At 40.6% G+C, this 19,146-nt stretch overlaps 1 protein-coding gene across 1 annotated transcript; it reads left to right on the forward strand.

Annotated features, from left to right (window-relative positions):
- Nucleotides 1-607: 607 nt before the first annotated feature.
- On the forward strand, nucleotides 608-18,464 carry LOC311036452 (potassium channel subfamily K member 5-like). The gene is made up of 5 exons (XM_084045156.1): nucleotides 608-1,134; nucleotides 13,571-13,682; nucleotides 14,165-14,331; nucleotides 14,470-14,638; nucleotides 14,965-18,464. Exons 1-5 carry the CDS (start codon nucleotides 949-951, stop codon nucleotides 15,900-15,902), a joined length of 1,572 nt encoding a protein of 523 aa, XP_083901282.1. The 5' UTR covers nucleotides 608-948; the 3' UTR covers nucleotides 15,903-18,464.
- The last annotated feature ends 682 nt before the right edge of the window (nucleotides 18,465-19,146 follow it).

The following is a 19,146-nucleotide window of genomic DNA, read 5'->3' on the forward strand; positions in this document are numbered from 1 at the left end:
GAATAAAAAACAAAGCCAATGTACCTGTGGAAATAGAACTTTGGTTCTCAAAGTGGGGTCCGGGGACCCCCAGGGGTACTTGAGGGGGTTCCAGGGGGTCCCCAGCTAAATGATGGATAGTTAGGAACCAAATGGACCCTTATGGGTCTGTAACTCTGAGAGTGTAGGGTCCATTTGGTTCCATTTGTACACTCTCAGAGTTAAATTAACATTGATTTTACAATATGAATTGGGGTCCCAGAGATAGAGATGCCATTAAATGGGGTCCGTAGCCAAATGCATGTCAAACTGGGGGCCCTTGAAATTAAAATGGTTGAGAATTCACTGCTAGCCGTAAAAAATCTTCTCTTATGGGGGTCCCTGGCTTATCTTTTCAAATGGGGGTCCGCGGGCGAATCAGTGTCAATTTGGGGGTCCTTGACATGAAAAAGTTTGAAAACCACTGCAATATAGAAGAACCACAGCCTGCAGTCAGAGGAGGCCATGGTTAGTGTTTCATGGGCGGATCTTCACACTGTTCTCCACTCCCCTACTATGACTCTGGACTACTTATTGTAGGAGCGCTTCTCCCACTGCCAGTAGCTACGTTTACGCACGTGGAGAGCAAACAACTTACTGGACTTTTTTAACGTCAACACAAGACGGCAAATCCAAGTAGATGATCAGCAGCACTTTCCTTGCATTGACCGCCGGCAGCTCTCCAGCCAATGCCGCTGTGATCAGTGTTAAATCTGACCGTGTCTTCAGAAGACGTTGTGTTGTTGTGCGGAGGAAAAACTTTTGCAAGTCTTTCAAACAGAGACCTGTTGTTGAGCATGAGCGTTAAGGATCTGACCTGGGGGATCTGATTTTTGGATCTGATCTGGGGGATCTGATTTGGATCTGATCCCGGGGCCCCTCGATCTGCTCTGATCGCGTTCTTTTAAAGTTGAGATATTGGGCATAAGTATGGTAGATAAAGGTCCCCTGTTGACCTCTGCGATCATCTTTTATCTGTCCATCGGGGCAGCGATCTTCCAGGTCCTCGAGGAGCCTAATTGGAAGCGTGCTGTAGATAAATACAGTTTCGACAAGAAACAGATCCTTCGCGACTATCCCTGTCTGAAAGAGGATGATCTGGACAGAATATTGGAGGTAAATGGCCCAAATACAAACACACACATTTGCACTTTAATCAGTGGTGGAAAGTAATTAAGTACATTTACTCAAGTACCGCACTTTTTTTTTTAGTATTTCCAGTTTTCAGTACTTTTACTTCTACTCCAATCTCGAGGCAAATATTATACTTTTACTCCACTACAATGATTTGCAAACTTTAGTTACTAGTATATATGTATATATATACATACATAGGCAATTAGAAAATAAAAATGTTTTAATACTATTTTGTTAACATAAAACACATGTAGCCTAAGTCAGAATGTCTCAGAATGACAGTTGATCACTTTTTTTTGTATTGTCAGTAGTGTTTCAGTATTATATTATGTAGCATCACATACATGAACAATAGTGACATTGCATTAGTATAAAAAAAAAGATTTTGAAACCAAAACAAATGAGTTGCAACACAAACTGTGTTTTGAAGTAAACTAGTTAGTTGCTTATCAGTTGCTTTAGACTAATAGCCATAATAAATGATGATGGATTTCATCAAAGGGCTGATCTTCACTGCTGATCTCCTGCAGTAGTCTTAATCAGTTATTGGGAAGCATGCACAATAACTGAATATTGGAGGTAATGGCCAATACAAACACACACATTTGTAAAGTAACTAAGTGCATTTACTCAAATACTGTACTTAAGTAAAACTTTTAGGTATTTTGTTTACTTTACTGGAGTATTTCCAATTTTCAGTACTTTTACTTCTACTCTACTTCCTCTCAGAGGCAAATATTATACTATACCTCCACTATAATTATTTGCAATCTGTTGTTACTATTTTGTAGATTTAGATTATAACAAAACATAAATTTTTCTTTATGTATTCACATTTTGGCCATTTGTAAATAGCCGATCTACAAGCTCACAATGTGTCGCATTGTGAGCTAGCTAGATCTGATAGTTTCAAAATATTTTTCTACATTTTTTATACACTTATTGGGCAGCATGCCCAATAGCAGATACATGGATTTAGGTGCAGACGCCCTGACTTCAAGGAAGGAAGGCCTTATCATTTACATGACAAGATTCCATAACAGGTCCAAACACATCATACAATCCTGTAAGCATGAGGCAGCACTTACTGTAAAGCCCAATCAAATTTGATATGCTGTGTGTGTGTGTGTGTATGTGTGTGTGTGTGTGTGTGTGTGTGTGTGTGTGTGTGTGTGTGTGTGTGGGGGTGGGGGTGTGGGTGTGTGTGTGTGTGTGACTGTGAGACACTGTGTGTGTGTGTGTGTGTGCACAGGTGAATTGCCAGCAGGGATGTTGTTGTTTACATGGCTAATTGTTATAACTACAGCATTTAGATTGGCTTCTCTGATAGCGGCTTCCCTGGGAGCCTGTTTTGTTTGTTTTTTTTATTTACGGTCAGAATGTCTGTTTGGAGCAGTGATATGTTGATAGAGGAACTATCAGTAGGCTAGCCGTAGTCCTTTTATAAAAATGCATTTTGTCAGTGCATTCCAAATACTGTACTTGTAGAGGTAACATTGCACTCTACAGTAGAAGATGGTGTCATTGACCTGGTTGGCAACAAGTGAATGTAACAACAACACTATGGTTACACAGGTGTTCTGACTCGTTAGCAATCACATGACATTATTTATCTTTCAAGTTCCTTTAAAAATGTCTGCGGTTGGATACTCTTTGTTTTTTATTGTTATGTTTAGCCTTGATATGTCTTATAAACAACTGTCAACTTGACTCTTCTACCCTAAAGGCTTCATTCAGTGTTTTGTCTACTAAATGGTAGTTTATCGTCGCTGTTGGGTGGAAACCTTGTATGGCTAAAACCTATCTTTTTTTTACTTTTACTACTTATGTGCGACACTCTTGCATGATGAAGTAGGGCATTAATTTGCGGGAACAAACATACAAAGTAGAAATATGGACATAGGAGGTTTTTACCCGACAGAAACAATATGATACACTTCAAGTTCAGTGCAGCTATTCTTGCAAAGCCCCTGCAGACATAAGAGAACATGCCTCAACCTGTCCACCAAGTTGGGGCCACATCAGTATTAGGGAGATTTATTAGCCCCCCCCCCCCCCCCCTCACACACACACACACACACCCCTGTTTCCCTTTTTTGTGTTTGGTAGTGAAAGGGATACTGTCAATCCACGCAACTCCTGAAACCTATGCTAATGCCCTAATCACTTAATAGCATGTACTAATGAAGGAATGAATGACAAGTGGAGAAATAAGTTCCATCTAGTGGCATTGGCACCGTACAGCAACTGACATGTTCCTAGAGGCATCAGAGAGGTCAAAATTGTGATCTTGGTACAATTTCTAGAGGCCAGTCAAATCTGGGGTCTGACTAAAACTCTTGACGTTTTCTCTCCCATAAACTCTCCAGATTTCATAATGCCTTTTCTACCTTGAAAAGGTTGACTGTTTTCCTTCAGTTTGAGTGAGTGGCTGAGCACCTGTTGCGGAGGCCGTGGACTTGAACATTACACACTCGATACTGGAAAAAATGAAAATATGGGCAGATATTACTCATAGTATGCCCCTTATGTCCTTTAATCTCCCATTTGTACTACGAGTAGAAGCTAAATCTGCAGAACGCCTGTTACATTTCCATTATGGAAACTCGGCTTAGCTCGTTAACAATAAAAACAATATAGCAGAGTTAATGAGGGAACGCGACACTCATGAAAAAGTAGTTTCTTCTCAGCTTTATTACGGGGACTTTATTGCTAACTTGTAAGAGCCTTGAAGTGGTCACAGTTTTACAGATTTTGATTTTATGGCCCATCAATGTTCGCTCTTGAGACTTTTGTAAAAGTTCAACTAGGAAGGTGGTGGCTCCACGTTATCTCTTGTGCAAATAGGAATTTAACAAACTGGTGGGCTGGTCCTGGACAAAAACTCCTTCCTGTGTGTGTGTGTGTGTGTGTGTGTGTGTGTGTGTGTGTGTGTGTGTGTGTGTGTGTGTGTGTGTGTGTGTGTGTGTGTGTGTGTGTGTGTGTGTGTGTGTGTGTGTGTGTGTGTGTGTGTGTGTGTGTGTGTGTGTGTGTGTGTGTTGCCCAGAAGCAGTGTGGACATAAGCAAGGGGACAGCATCATAAACTTAAGAAGCTGCCATCCCAACCTGTTCTTAAAAGATTGAGGTAGATAATGTGTTCATATAGTCTGTGTGTGACTCATAGAGGTACATGTAGGCCCACAGCTTGACTTCATATCTCATCACGATAACCATTCTGGCGGTTCCACTGACTCTGCACATCCTCACAGTCTTTTCTCATAATTTTGCTGTTGTTAGAAATGCCATGGTGCCACGAGTCACAACTTTGTAGCCCTTTAACAACATTAAGCTTGGCGTCCGTCCCTATTTTGGGATACATTGTTTGGCAAACATTTTGCCAAACAATTTCTCAAAAGATCTCCCAAATGTATTTTATTTTATTTTTAATTGTGAAAACAGCAGATCAACAAGCTCTAAACGTGTTGCATTGCGACGTGTTGTGAGCTTGTGGTTCAACTGTTTTAGCTATTCGTCGTACAATGACATATATAGGGCTTGCGTGGTTAAGCCCAGAAGACATTCTAATGTGTGCTGTTTAGTTTTTTCTACTTCTGAACAGATTATAGATTAACCAGTAGTGGTTAAGGGATAATGAAATTACCACTCTGAAGTTCTGTGACTTCAGGTGACCTTTGTGAAGGACCATTCTTAGTTGAATTAGTGACTGCATTTTTATTACATTTTTTATTGTCTATTACTAGTTGTACCATTAGTTGGCTCACTATACATTTGATATTGTTGGCACAAACCACATCCACAGGCAATTGCATTTGCCATTATTTGCTTTGAAACATCCCAAATAGTTCTGATTTCCAGTTATGGGAGAACCATAACTTCTGCATTTTGTCTCCTATACCTTTTGTAGAGTGCTGCAGCTAAATACACAGATGTTTAAAATGCTAATGGTATGCACTTTGATCTCATGCAGAAACATGTGACTTAATTGCACATGCTTATTTAATTGTAGATAGGTAATTAATAATGGTCATTGATTGTGAAGTAAGACATGATTGATTACATTGTGATATAAGACATTTCCTGAGCTGGGATTTCACAAAGGCATGGTTCCGGGAAACCTTTGGTATTGATTTCTTGAAGTTCCCTTTTCCCCCCCAGATGAAGATTCTCAAGTAGCCACACTGCAGCTGAGTCAAGGATGACTAATCATGTTTGCAAGAGGAATAGCAGGGACAGTTTCTGAGCACAAAATGCTGTCGACAAACACTTCCTTATCACACAACTGAAAGTAAACAAAAAAAGTGTCTTCTACCAGGAATGCGTGCACAAGGCGAGAGTAGCACTCTTTGAGTGGCATGTAGTGTTGCCATGTCCGCTTATTATAAGCGACTTTGGGCTTGTCTTTCTGTGAAGTTGCGTGTAAATATTGGGAGTTGCAGGTAGCGTTTTTTGGTCTTGTTTCTAAACTTATTTGGGCCTTCTTCCTAATGTTGTTTAAAACAGTGGTTCTCAAACACAAGGACCCCCAAATGTATTTGTCTGCGGACCCCCACAGGGACCTCCATACAAGATGTATGTATTTAAATGTTTCAAAAAATATTACAAATTTGTAAAAGTCCTTCTAGAGAGGAAAATAGCAGATCTATAAGCTGTATGAGCTTGTAGATAGCTATTTTCGTGTGTGTGTGTGTGTGTGTGTGTGTGTGTGTGTGTGTGTGTGTGTGTGTGTGTGTGTGTGTGTGTGTGTGTGTGTGTGTGTGTGTGTGTGTGTGTTCACTTCTCTTATGGCCCGTAGTTGCTTCTCTTGGGCTGGTTTTCATAGACCTGGTTGCTTGTTTCTCTCACAAAATCTGGCAACACTGGTGGCATGCCCAGTTGCCCACCGGCTGTGTCATGTGCTTGGACTTCTCTGTCTGGACATTGTTGGTTTGAAATAGTCAAGTCTTTCATTTCCCCCGCAGAGAAAAGAAAAGGAACCTTTAACTGTTCATTATGTAATTCTGAGGTCATGGAAGACAGCCAGAGATCTTGGTTGCTGTGAATTTAGATGTAGGCTACTAATTAACCAGGAACAACTTATCGTTATTGGACTGAACCATTTAGGCTGCTGCAAATAGGAGCATTTTAGTGTGTGCATTTACATGTTGATGTAAGAATTGGAGCGTGACCTTTGCTAGATTTTCATGTCTGATCACAATTTTTTTGGGTCCTAGACCATCGATAACCAATGTTTTGACCGATATTTTGACAAAAAAATGCAATCAATTCTAATCTATTTGAAAAACAGATATTTGATTTAAAGATATTTAAAAAAATAAGACAATAAAAAAATCTACAAGCTCACAACACATTGCAGTGTGATGCGTTGTGTTGTGAGCTTGTAGATCGTTTATTTTTTTTAACTCGCCTACATAATGACATGCCCAAATAGGGATTCCAGGTTGTGGAAGTGGTAAAAGAAATCGCGTCACATCGCCTGCATAATTGCCGATGTTCTCAAAAAAGTCCAACGATGGTCGCTGACATCGGCTCTAGTGAGAATGTCACCTTTTTAAAGTTGCGCATGGGTGGCTTGTTCAGGCTGTTCTAATCTCAAGGTTAGTCAAGTCATCAAGTGCGTTCTAAAACAAGTGGTTTCTAATTAATGCTCAATTTATTTCTACTGCAGTTTACTGAGAAAGTTAATGAACACACCATGAGAATAAAAAAAAGAAAAGAAACGCCATGTGTGCACTTGTTGAAAGCAGCCTCTCTCAAATCTCTGTACTGGTATCATATGTGCTGCTTAACAGATGTGAGCTGTAAAAGACGCCCCAAACATAAAGAATCCTTTCACTGTCTGGGAATTTTACTGCGTGGCCCCTTTTATATTTTTGACCAAATCAAGAAGCACTTGTGAAATAGACCTATAAGAATTGACGTACCATGCACTGTTATATGTATATATACTCAACATCAGTTGGTTGAATTGCTGTTCTTGTCTAAGAGCTAATTGGTTGATGCTTGGAAATATCAAAGAGCTCAACAGATTTACACTCTGTCAACCTATCAGTTTTTTTATCATATACCCATATACTGTTATGTGATAATAATTGATCTGTGTAAACAGTAAAACCACAACAGTGTTGCCAGGAGGCATTGTTTTCAGGTCTCCTTCATATCTGTAATCACCATGGTGTGCTGACAGGCAGAGTTTATAAGTGACTTCATTGTTTGCGACGTATTCAATCTGGCCTACGCGCAGCTGTCCGCAAGACTCCAGCACAGCCGTGCGCATTCATACGCCCTAAGAAATGTAGCAAAGAGCGTCCAAGTGGTACCCTGGGACAGCCGCTGTGCAGATAACAGTTGGAGTTTTGTCATTGTGGTTTTGCTATTCTCTGGTTATCAGAGTGCTGCAGTGTCGGGACTCCCAAGTTTGCAGTTTGTCAACGTTTGTCGGGGCAGACGAGCTAAGAAGTCCGTACTTTGAACAGAGTGGCTTTAAGTCAACATAATGATGCATCAAGGTTTTTATTTATTTAATACAAATTAAAAAAGTCTATATGGACAATGACAAATGTACATGTATATTGCAATCTGTGATCTTAGCCATCTGCGCTTGAAGAGCGTGTACCTGACTGTACAGCTGAGGTGAACTCGAGGACAGTTCACCGAACGAACATTACAGTCACTTGGACATTAATCCCACCATTATGACTGTTCATAGTCCAACGGTGGCTATAGAAAATGTGTACATTCTATATGATTATGATGATACCTACAGTTAATACAGTGTAAGCATACAGTATATTGCAGTATGTATTGACAAGGTCTACCAAGAATTCTAAAAGAGTCAAGACCCAGTTCAACATTGCTGCAGTTGATTTTCTTGCTTTCCCTGCTGATAGTATATTATTCATATTTGCTGAAATCAACCATATTTGTTGAAATCAATCATTTTGGGAGTATAAGGAAAGCAGAGGGCGGATTTAGATGTCAGCTGCGGTACTGACCCCAAACCCAAGTTATGAATTACTTGATGCACGGCTTGCGTCAATCAACCACTGATTGTTATACGACTTGCGTCAATCAACCACTGATTGTTATTTATCGTGTGTGCTTTTCTTGACAGATTTTTCCATTTTGCTAAATGAGGCATTCGATGTAATATGCAGGGTTTATGCATCTTGGAACAACTGTGGTAACTTGGAATTTCCATGAGCAAGCTTTTGTTTGTCAAAAACCATGCTCCGATATTTTTACTGAACGCATAACCACCATGGTGTACATTTCTTCATCTTTTGGTTTTGATCATAGTCTTGTTAAGTACACAGCAAAATCCAGAGTGGTAATTTAACTCTTGAGTGCATAAGAATTGACCATTTTTGCACTCGAGTTAAATTAACACTGTGGATTTTGCTATTTATTAATGTTGCCAGATAGCACAGAGTAACGTTGTGTCTCACAAAAGCCAACATTGAGAAATTAAATTCTCCCTCCTTGGTTAAAAACCAAAACAAGTCTAATAGCGGCGTGCCTTCCATGTGGAACTTCATGTGGCCGGTCTATGATGTCAGTCATCTATGACATATCTATATGACGTATGACTCTACATTTGGGCAAGGTTTCAGGCTGTTTCAATCACTGTTGACTTCAGAGTATAACATTTAAATTCAGTATTTTAAAAAAAATATTAAACACAAAAACAAATACAGTTACTTGGCCTACTGGCAGCGGTGCACAGACTAATAGACAGATGAGACGGACCCATTTCTTGACAGCTCGCCTTCTACAGAGCCATGCTGCAAAATAAAAGTGAAATCAAATTTTGTATGCAAGTCTGTGCTGATTACGGAATGGTGAGAAGGGAATGGCTTCAAGGTCATTCACCATGGATCACCAAAGATAATGTGGGGTTCTTGTAATGTTTCTGTCACCTGACATACCATGTCCTCATTGAGTTTCTGTAACTTCCTTGTTTGGTTTGTCATAATGCAATAGATCGAGGGCAGGCCAAATGGTATTTTGACGTCATGTGAAATGAACCCATGAACTTTTGTACACCATAGATGACTGACATCAAGGCTGGCCACATGAAGTCAGAGATCCACACTGGAGCCACGCCGTTCCTATGTGGATCCAGAGATCTAAATACTTTGTTAGAAATAAAGTCTTATTTTATCAAATTCTGACATGTTTGTTTGAATTTGAACTGGACTGTTGTGTGCTCAGCAGGCCATACAATTTGTCTTTTTTTTCTTTCTCTCACATTTCTTATTGCCTCGTTCTCAGGGTCATTTGTGACCTTAGATGACCATGATTTGACCAGTGACTGACCTTTTCAACCCTTTAGGAAGCTCATGGCATTGCAATGCCAGGTTTTCAAGGGTCATTGCCTATTGAACAGCTTGTCATTGGCTTGTACTCTGTGAACTCTTGAAGGCTATACTGACAAGTTTGTCATTAGTTTGTAAATAAAGTCATCTATTCAGTATGTCTGTCATCAGGATGTCCGGAGAATGCTTGTGTTTTTGTGCACAACACATCCTGCTTTGTTTTTAAAAGATCTGTTGTATTGGATTAGTACAGTGCATTTGTACACTCGAGTTGCAAAGGTACACACTCCTGTGATTTAGTTGCTACCACACTCTGCTCTCATCTGATCTCATCTTGTATTTTGGTGACTCAGCATTTTTTAAGTCTCTTAACTTCAGCACATTTTTATCCAGCAAGACAGGGTGCCGTGTGCAAAATCGACCTTGTGACAGTAAGGTGCAGAGAGCTAACCACAGGCATGATACACAAAAACATAACATTTGTAAATTTCACTTCATTCTGACTCCTATAGTTAACAAACCCTTGACAGCATGTGCTAATTGGAGTCATATATAGTGGCCGCACCGCTTTTCGAGCTTGTTGATCTGCTATTTAGTAGTAGTAAATACAGTAGTAGAACAAAAAAACACCAAAAGTTTGAATATGGAGATAAGGGGTTTCTGTCAGCAACAATATATTTCAGTTTGATCTGAATTTTGGGATTGTAAATCCAGTCTGTCGCCTGTCCCCTTCATTCCACAAGACTCCTGCAGCTGTGTTATTATTTCAAACCGATTATCTCTTGCAGGTTTACCAGCCCCAGGCCTCAGAGTGGGTAACTCTGCTGTATGTAGGCGTGCTTTCCTTTGGCAGGGAACAATTTCACATGAAAATCTTTCAATCCTGCAGTAGTAGCATTATTATGTGAGAAAAATTGGTGAGGTAAAATAGTATAAACTATGACGTCAGCTTGGTTTCCTTCCTTGAGTTAACTTCTCATGATGCTTACCACTTTTTTTCCTAGACGGTATCCTGTTTAGAGTGCAATCCCTGCAGCTCAAAATATTTGACTTTTTGTGTTTGTGTATACTTTTCCGTTGGTGTGCGCAGGTGTTTCGTTTCTCACTGGCTGGTCTGGTGACCCAGCAGACACTATCCCCTCCCCCGCTTGCAGAAGAACAACAGAAAAAACTACATTCCATGTCACGGCCTCTCCCCCCCTTCCTGACTGTTGGCCTCGGATAATAATATCACTCAAGATGCAATTAGCTGAGGCAGCAGTCGAACGTAAAATTTTGCCCAATGGTTATTTGTCCACTTGAATTATTTTTTCCCCAAAATTATTAGATTTAGATTAACTTTATTGTCCCCAAAGGAAATGGTTTCTTTGGTCTCCGCAGACAGACAATAAATACATATATTAAGTGGGTAAACACCACAGTAAAAACAGGAGGTAACTATAATTCGAAAAGATACAGGTCTAGATGTATTTATAATTTTTTTACAACTTAAAGGAGTAGTTCACCCAAAAAAATACTTTTTTTCTATATGAATTCAAGGCTTCATGGGGTGTGTAATTGATAGAAAATTTGTATTTTTTTCAGTGAACTCCTTTTAAACCCTATATACGTCATTAACCAGAGTACTCTAGGCCCCCTGCTTTTTTCCCACTACGCCAAATATCTTTGCCAAAAATAGCCGATCTTTGCTCTCACAATACATTGCAACGCAATGCTTGTAGATCTGCCATTTTCTTCAAATGTTTTCTCCAGATCATGTGGTTAAAGGATTTTTTTAAGAAAAGCAATGCCCTCCACACACTGTGACTATGTGTGTGTGTGGGGGTTTGTTAATGAGCCTATGGCATAGGGCAGGAAACTGGCACTGGCATTTTTCTTCTCGAATCAAGGGGCAGCATATCTCCTTGAGTCAAGAAGAACATGGCGATGCCAGTTATGTTTCCAGTCATGGTTGGACAAAATGTGTCCATCACGGACATTATGACAGAGCTCAACAGAGTCAACTGTTGATTCAGCAGACAAAAGAATGGCCTCCCCTTTTGCTGGTTAATTACAGAGCTGAGCTATAAGAAGCCTGTTATTATTAAAGAACTGAACGTCTTCTGGTACTTAAGAGCTCAAGTTTGTTTTGCCAACCCCTGCACATTTTAACTCTCAAAGCACATTTGGAGAAATAGGAACTTTGGTGTGGGGGGAATGCATTGTCCCAGCGCATATTGCAGCGGGTTTGTGAATACCCAAGAGAGGGAGCCCCGTTTCTGCTGTCGCTGTTCAGGCACACACATCCTTGAGGATGATTGATTAACCATATTGTCTCTTGCAAATTATTTTTCTTTCCACTCTGGATTACAGTGGCAGTCTTGCTATTCCAAGGTTGAACTCGTATGCTTCACATTGACCGCCAGAGGTTAATCTCATAGTGTACTCACCAGTGCCAACGTTTTATTGTTGTTTTTTGTTTATTTCACGTCGCCATAGACCTTGTTAAAATCCGTAAGATTGAGCTGTGCACTGTTTGTTTACATCGCGGACATCTGCCTGGTTCGAGCAGTGAAGACCACGTGTCAAACGGTGCCTCCATGTTGTAGTTAGAACGGTTTATGTTAAACAGTGATCACCGAGGAGAAAAAACTACCAAGGAGAAAATAGGGTTTCAGTCGTGTCGAAAATTGAAAAAAGTTTGTTTTTTTTGGAAAAAAAGGAAAAAGCACCACAGCCCGTAGGCTACGGGATCGGCGCTTTACGGTTGGATTTATCGGCCCGTAGGCTACGGGCCCGGCGGTCAGAGTGTTAAGGTGGATAAACAGTATTAAGATTACTTGCAGATTGCTTGGACTACTAAAAGTACAATTTTTTTCTGCTTCCAAGATTTTATAGATTGTGGTGATAGAGAAACCTCTGAGGAAAAGCTGATGTGGAGACTTTTAGTGCTATCGTCTAAATTTGTGTGGGGTGGCTTAATGGCGATTAAAGCACAATAAACTCTTATGACACAGGGTGGAAAACTACTTTGTATGCAAACGAAAACGTTTCATGACATCACATTTTTCTTGTTTGAAAGAGTTCTGCATCGTTTACTGCATTACAGATGACACAATCTGAAGAAACACTGCTGGCAACCCATTGTTTCAGTGTCAACTTTACAGTATCAGAAGACGTAGGGTCAAACCTGATGTGAAGTTTAATTTAAGGTTCCCTGGATATGAAACACTCCAAATACTAAACCCCTTTACAGGACATATCTAGGATTTTGGCAAACATTCTTTGTTTGTTTATCATAGAGTAATTCCAAAATGGTTATTTAGGGATACTTGTACTGGTCGTCCTGTTCAGTCCTCAATCAGTGTAAGCAACAGTGGAAACTGTAAACCCTGCGGGTTAGATTGGATCCTCGGGGGTCCCTGCATGCAGTTGCTGGCAGTAGGCAGTCGTTATCAGGCACATCAGTGTCTGTGTGGAGATACTATCGGAGTCTCTCAGGAAGGATGTGGTGGGGAAACATGGATCTTGGATGCAACAAAGTTCTGTTACTGACATTTTCTTAACTGGATTTAGCTATGATGATTTGGTGTTTTTTATATATCTATCTATATCTATATCTATCTATATATATATTTTTTTTTACAGCACATTAAAATTCTGGAGGGCCCCTCATGAAATGCATAAGCCTTAGACGGTAATCACTTTGTCAGTCTGTCCATCCATCACAAATGTGGTTATTAGTTGAGCCACGGAGGCAGATATTGTGAATCGAATGAGGTTGTGTGTGTCTGTGTTTGTATATATCACGGTCTGCAATAAGTCAGTACACTGTATCATCGTCAAATCACAACCTAAGGCAATACTGTCCGTCGTTGTCAAGAAGCTATTGATACACAGATTGTCATACGTAACTTCATTGCCGATTCAATGAACACTTTGATGTTGATGTCTGGCATTTCATGGCTCATCTATGCACACCTTTATTGCCCTTGTTCTATTTGTGACCTCTATGGTGGGGCCTTTTGTAGTTGTAGCGAGTTGTTCTGGCTTATAGATGTATTATACTCCATACTCATGCTCCATACTCAGTCCTGTTATGTCATCTTTTTGTCTATAGATTGTGTCTGATGCTGGAGGACAAGGAGTCACTATAACTGGCAGCCAGCCCTTCAACAATTGGAACTGGCCCAATGCAGTCATCTTCGCTGCAACTGTAATCACAACTATCGGTATGTATTGTTTGGGAGGCTGCACCACCCGGTCCAATACTAATAATTGCCTTAAGTTAGTTTTTTAATGTCAATAGCAGTAGAAGTATACAGGGGGGGGGGGTCAGGCAAAGTCAAAGTTGATAATCATCGCTTGTTTGACCTGTTTAACTTTGTTCCTTTGGGACAACCTCTCTATCATGGTGGATTGCTTGCCCTTTTGCCTGTGCCTGTATTATCCAAATGTACAGAACAACAACACAGATAAGATAGGATCAGGAAAAGAAAACCTTGACTAGTTGAGTGCTCTTCATTGTTGGCTTAGTTTATGTCCGCAGAGTAATTTTCCAACCATGCCACATCTCCATATCTTAAATGTCTGCAGGCTTTTCCATTGGGTGATGTAACGTTTCTTTTTTTTTCTTTTTTATATGGTGTGGTATTAATGTTGTAAAAAAATACATATTTTACTGTTTTAACCGATGTGACCTTTTTTTTTACAGGATATGGAAACATTGCACCCAAAACCTCAGCAGGTCGTGTGTTTTGCATCTTCTATGGGCTGTTCGGAGTGCCGCTATGTCTCACCTGGATCAGTGAGCTCGGAAAGTTCTTTGGCGGCAGGGCCAAGCACCTGGGTCAATATCTAACCAAGAAAGGGTTTTCGCTGGTAAGCTGACAAGCTTTTTCCATCTCTAACCCTGTAATTTAAAACCTACAGTACCTAACCCTCTGGTATTTGCATCGATATTTATACTGATGTAATTAAATTTGTTTCCATTTCTTTTTGTTTCTTTTTATTTCCCAGAGAAAGGCTCAGTTTACCTGTACGGCCATATTCCTGCTTTGGGGTGTACTAGTGCATCTAGTCCTACCTCCGCTTGTGTTTATGTCCCAAGAGAGCTGGACGTACATTGAAGGCTTGTACTTCTCATTTGTGACTTTGACCACAATTGGCTTTGGAGACCTAGTGGCAGGTAAGAGACATATTTATATACCTCTTGCTTTATCCGTTTGAGCATACAGCAACTTGTACAGTGTGTTTATCCAAATCGTATTTGTTTTTTTACCGCTGACTGGAATGACTGAGTCATCGGGTGTTCTTTTGGTACTAATAATAAGTTAACTGCATTATTATGCACTGATAAAAATGCCATTACGGTTAATCATGGTGCTGTTCAAACAAGTCTGTTTATAGAAGCAAAGTCATTCGGGTGCTCTGGTCTGATTTGATTGAACCGCAACGCCATTGGACATTTGCCAAACTGAATACCTTTTTTTTCTTTTTCTTTTTTTTCTCCAGGTGTTAACCCCGATGTGGATTACCCCACACTGTATCGCTACTTCGTGGAGGTGTGGATTTACCTGGGCTTGGCTTGGCTCTCGCTGTTCTTCAACTGGAAAGTGCGGATGGTGATTGAAGCCCACAAGGCGCTGAAGAAGCGCCGCAAGCGGCGCAAGCTGTCCATCGACGAGCTCCGCCACTATAAGGAGGCCCACAAGGCGGCGCTCCGCCTGCCGCCGACCCCCAACGACGTCAACATCTTCAGCTTCCTGTCCAAGAAGCAGGAGGGCTACAATGACCTCATCAAGCAGATTGGCACCAAGAAGGACGCCAACGGCACCAAAGCGGCCAAGGAGATGGCCCGCTCCAAGAGCTGCAACGACGCCCCTGCGTCACCCAACGGCCACACCATCCTCAGCTTGGACCGCTCGCCGCGCCAGAAGAGACGCTATAGCTTCAGCGACCGCGTCACCGTTGCCTTCTCAAAGTCCAAGAACTACCTCCTTGGCTCCGATAACGGCTTGCTGCTGACGGAGGACAATGGAGACGGCGAGCTGGAAGGGGACCCGGGCAGGATGTATGAGAACCAGCTGGACAAGGAGGTGGACCTTGAAAATGGAGGAGGCCAGGGGGGAGGGGTGGGTTGCGGCCACGGAGGCCGGAGGACGTGGGACTCTAAAGAATACCAGCCGCTCACGTTCCAGAACGCCAACATCACGTTTATCGACGAGGAGAACTTCATGAACACTAACCTCGAGGGAGAGGACGACGACGACACAAAGGCAAAACTGTCCGTCACCACGTGTGATGACAACGTCGAGTCGGAAACGGACTCCAAAGAGGAGCCGGGCTCTGAATCGGAAGGGTCCGTGTTCACCAGCGACGGTTCAGAGCACGGGCATTCCTACGAGAAACTTGTAGAAGAATACGCTAAGGAAGATAACACGGAATCCTGAGGAACCGCTCTCTGTTTTGTTTTAAAACATTTTAGGACAAAACATTAAAAACATGAATGTTCATAGGAATGGTCTGTTCTCACCTGAACAGTAAGAAAGACTACATCACTTGGACTGTCCTTAAGAGTTGTTGGGTTTCATGTTGAAGTCTGAACAAATGGACATGACACAACGTGATATACTGTACACTTAATGAAGACCTGCTCTATTTATTTCATTTATACGGTTTGATGGAGTGAATAGATTCCAAGTGTTTGTTGGAATATGTCCATACCAGACACACACAAGCTTTTCCATTGATTCCTCTTCTTCCTTGCTCAAAGGCTAATAGGAGATGACAAGAAAATGGCAATGTATTTATTCGATTGCCCCTTTATGCATATTCACCATATTGGTGCTTTTATCGTATTTATTAAATGAAGGAAGGAGTGGACTTATATCCATGGTCTACATGTCTTATGTGTCTGTCATTGCACAATTCCACCAGCTGATGACAATGGGCAGGGTTAAAGTCCATTTCAATGCAGATTACCTTTTTAAAACCTGAGCCAGACATTTGTCCATAAAGAGGATGAAGGTGTTAGGGGCCATAGCTTGTGTTCTTTTAATATTCATTCATCTTTGTTTAATCCGTGTGTGCTTGCGTCTGTGATTGCTGTTTTGGTTTGACTGCAAGATTTGGAATGTTGTTATGTCTTCACCAGAGGTGAAGGTCAGTAAACATCTGCAATGTCAAGAGCCAATCAGAGCAAATTTGAAAATTAAAACTATTCAAGTGTTTTTAGAGCAGAGCTACACCCATGGCAGTGACTCTACATTTGGAGAGATTGAAGCTAAAATGTGAATATCCTGTCCAACACTCATGCGTTTCATGTTTCCTGTGTGTTCATTATAGAGGTTTTGTGAATGCTATAAGGTTTTATCATGACATCTCCCTTATTTTATATACATGTACTGGCTTCAAGCCACAACAACTGCTTTTATATCTTTGATAATGTCCCCCAGAGGAATTCTTGTGACGTAGGATCCTCTCTCTCTCAGACACAAACTGGTTTTGTGGACATAATCTTCACCCATTGTGGTTTGTGGCCGACAGCAAGTTGGGTCTCGGTAGACCTGCTTTCTGTTTCTTGGCCTTCTTGACATGGCACTACATAACAAGGTAAACCCCTACTCACTTTCCGTTTCTTCTTAGCACCCTCTCTCTTTGTATTTGCCATGTCAATATTGGCTGAAAACCGTCGGTAGCCACAAACTCGGCTTTGACTCGGAACATGGCCTTGCTGTCTGTGTTTGCGTTTGGGGGCTTGTGCTGGCAAGAATGAATGACTGAAATGCAACATATGTTAGCCAGCCAAGGTCAACTTGTGACCAATCAATTCACCCTTCATATACAGTACGCTGCGGTCATGAAACATGAGGTCAGCCGTATCGGTGTGTTTAATTGATTTGAATGGAATTTTCTTTTTCCCCTCATGTTTGCACGAGAACACAACTCCAGTGATTACTCCATTTGTAAAATGAAGTGACCAACAATATCCTGTCCATTGCTTTTCACTGTTTGACCTCGATAGATTCCTTGTTCCCCCTCTTAACCCGTTGCCTTTTGCACACACAAACTTGCGCACAAAAAGAAACTTGAAACAGTGTTAACTCAGCGGCAGTGCGGTGCAATGTCACGCAGGGCTCCTTTTAAGTTAAAATCCAGTCTCTTCATTTACCTCGAATTTGGTAACTTCCCCAATATTTAATGGTATACTGTAAATAAGCAGCTTAATCTTTTTTTTGTAGTTCCTTTTTCTAGTGATGTTGAAACTTGGACCAAATCTTCAAAGCCCCAAACTCACTGCACCACACATGCCTGCTGATACGTGAAAGTGCCCAAAATTGTCCCACTGCAAAGCAGAGGATACACAATTTAAACACCTTGGAGGGATTCTCCATAACTGACCTTTCATTCTCAGAAATGGTCACGTTAGATGTTTGTTTTTTTGTTTGTTTTTTCTTTTCGTTATATCGTTGATGTCGGGCAGAAACCTCATATTTTAACTTTTCATAAATTAACGCCTTACTTGATCATACTGCAGCGTCACTCAAAAGCATCAAATAGTAGATCTGCAAGCCCGAAACGTGGCACGAAGGGATGCGTTTTGAGCTTGTAGATCTGCTACTCTTGCTGTTTTTGAATTTGAATCCTGAAAAGTAACAGTTTTTGGACATTTGAGATTTCCACCCGACAAACGATATCATCTTTGTTGAAAGACTCTGTGAGACATTCCTCCTCCCTAACAATGGGCTTTTATGGGCCTGTGAGAGCAGCATTGTTATGCCTGATTTATCCTCGATACTCGATAAGTATAAATCAGGCTTTATGCAGCTACTGTATGGTACTTTTCTCCATTCTAACTCGATGAATTTCAAGTGTTCCAACATTATCAACAACAAACAAGTTATGTTTTAAGTTTTACTCCTGACATTGCTCCATTGTGTAAAACTTACTCCAGCATATTGTCTTTTTTATGGATTAAATTATTCACATTTGTAAGAGATTGTACATAAAATCCAAGCAAACTGTATATTATTTCATTGTAAATAAACAATTGTAATAAAATACTTGTGCATTTCTTGCCAGATGCCATATTGAGACATACATTATATGTACATAGTACATACATTATATGTGTATATACATTGTATTTCTGTGGTTCCCTCACCGTTAAGTAGATATACAGTAGACCTTTATTGATCCCCATTGGGAAATTCAATTCAGGTGTCATAGCAGCACCTCAGTAGATAAGAGCAGAATGATACAACTTATGATTAAAATTGGATTAAAAGAAAATAGGTAGACTTAGTTTGACCCAACGATACTTAAACCGACTTTTGCCGTAATGTAACTATTAATATTTAATGTAACTATTAATATTTAAATGTAAGTGTGAGTACAGTATAATTACAATATATCACCAGTAATATGAACTGTCTTCAGTAAATGTATCGATATACAGTATATTCTTTCGAAAATGAATGCCCTCCTTCATACAAGAGTGTATCAATAAAGGCATAAAAGCCCAAAAATAAATCTTAAAATAAAAAAGGAACGATTTTGGACATACAAGGTTTCCACCTGACAGCGGCGATACGTACTGTATGCACATACTGTTGACAGTGGATATGAGTGCTGACATACACTGTCAGCCAGCCTAAAGTGTGTACCTGGATTGTGTATAACAGTCAAACAATG

The sequence above is a fragment of the Gymnoscopelus microlampas genome (assembly GCF_963454915.1).
Source record: "Gymnoscopelus microlampas genome assembly, chromosome: 20".
Classification (NCBI taxonomy): domain Eukaryota; kingdom Metazoa; phylum Chordata; class Actinopteri; order Myctophiformes; family Myctophidae; genus Gymnoscopelus; species Gymnoscopelus microlampas.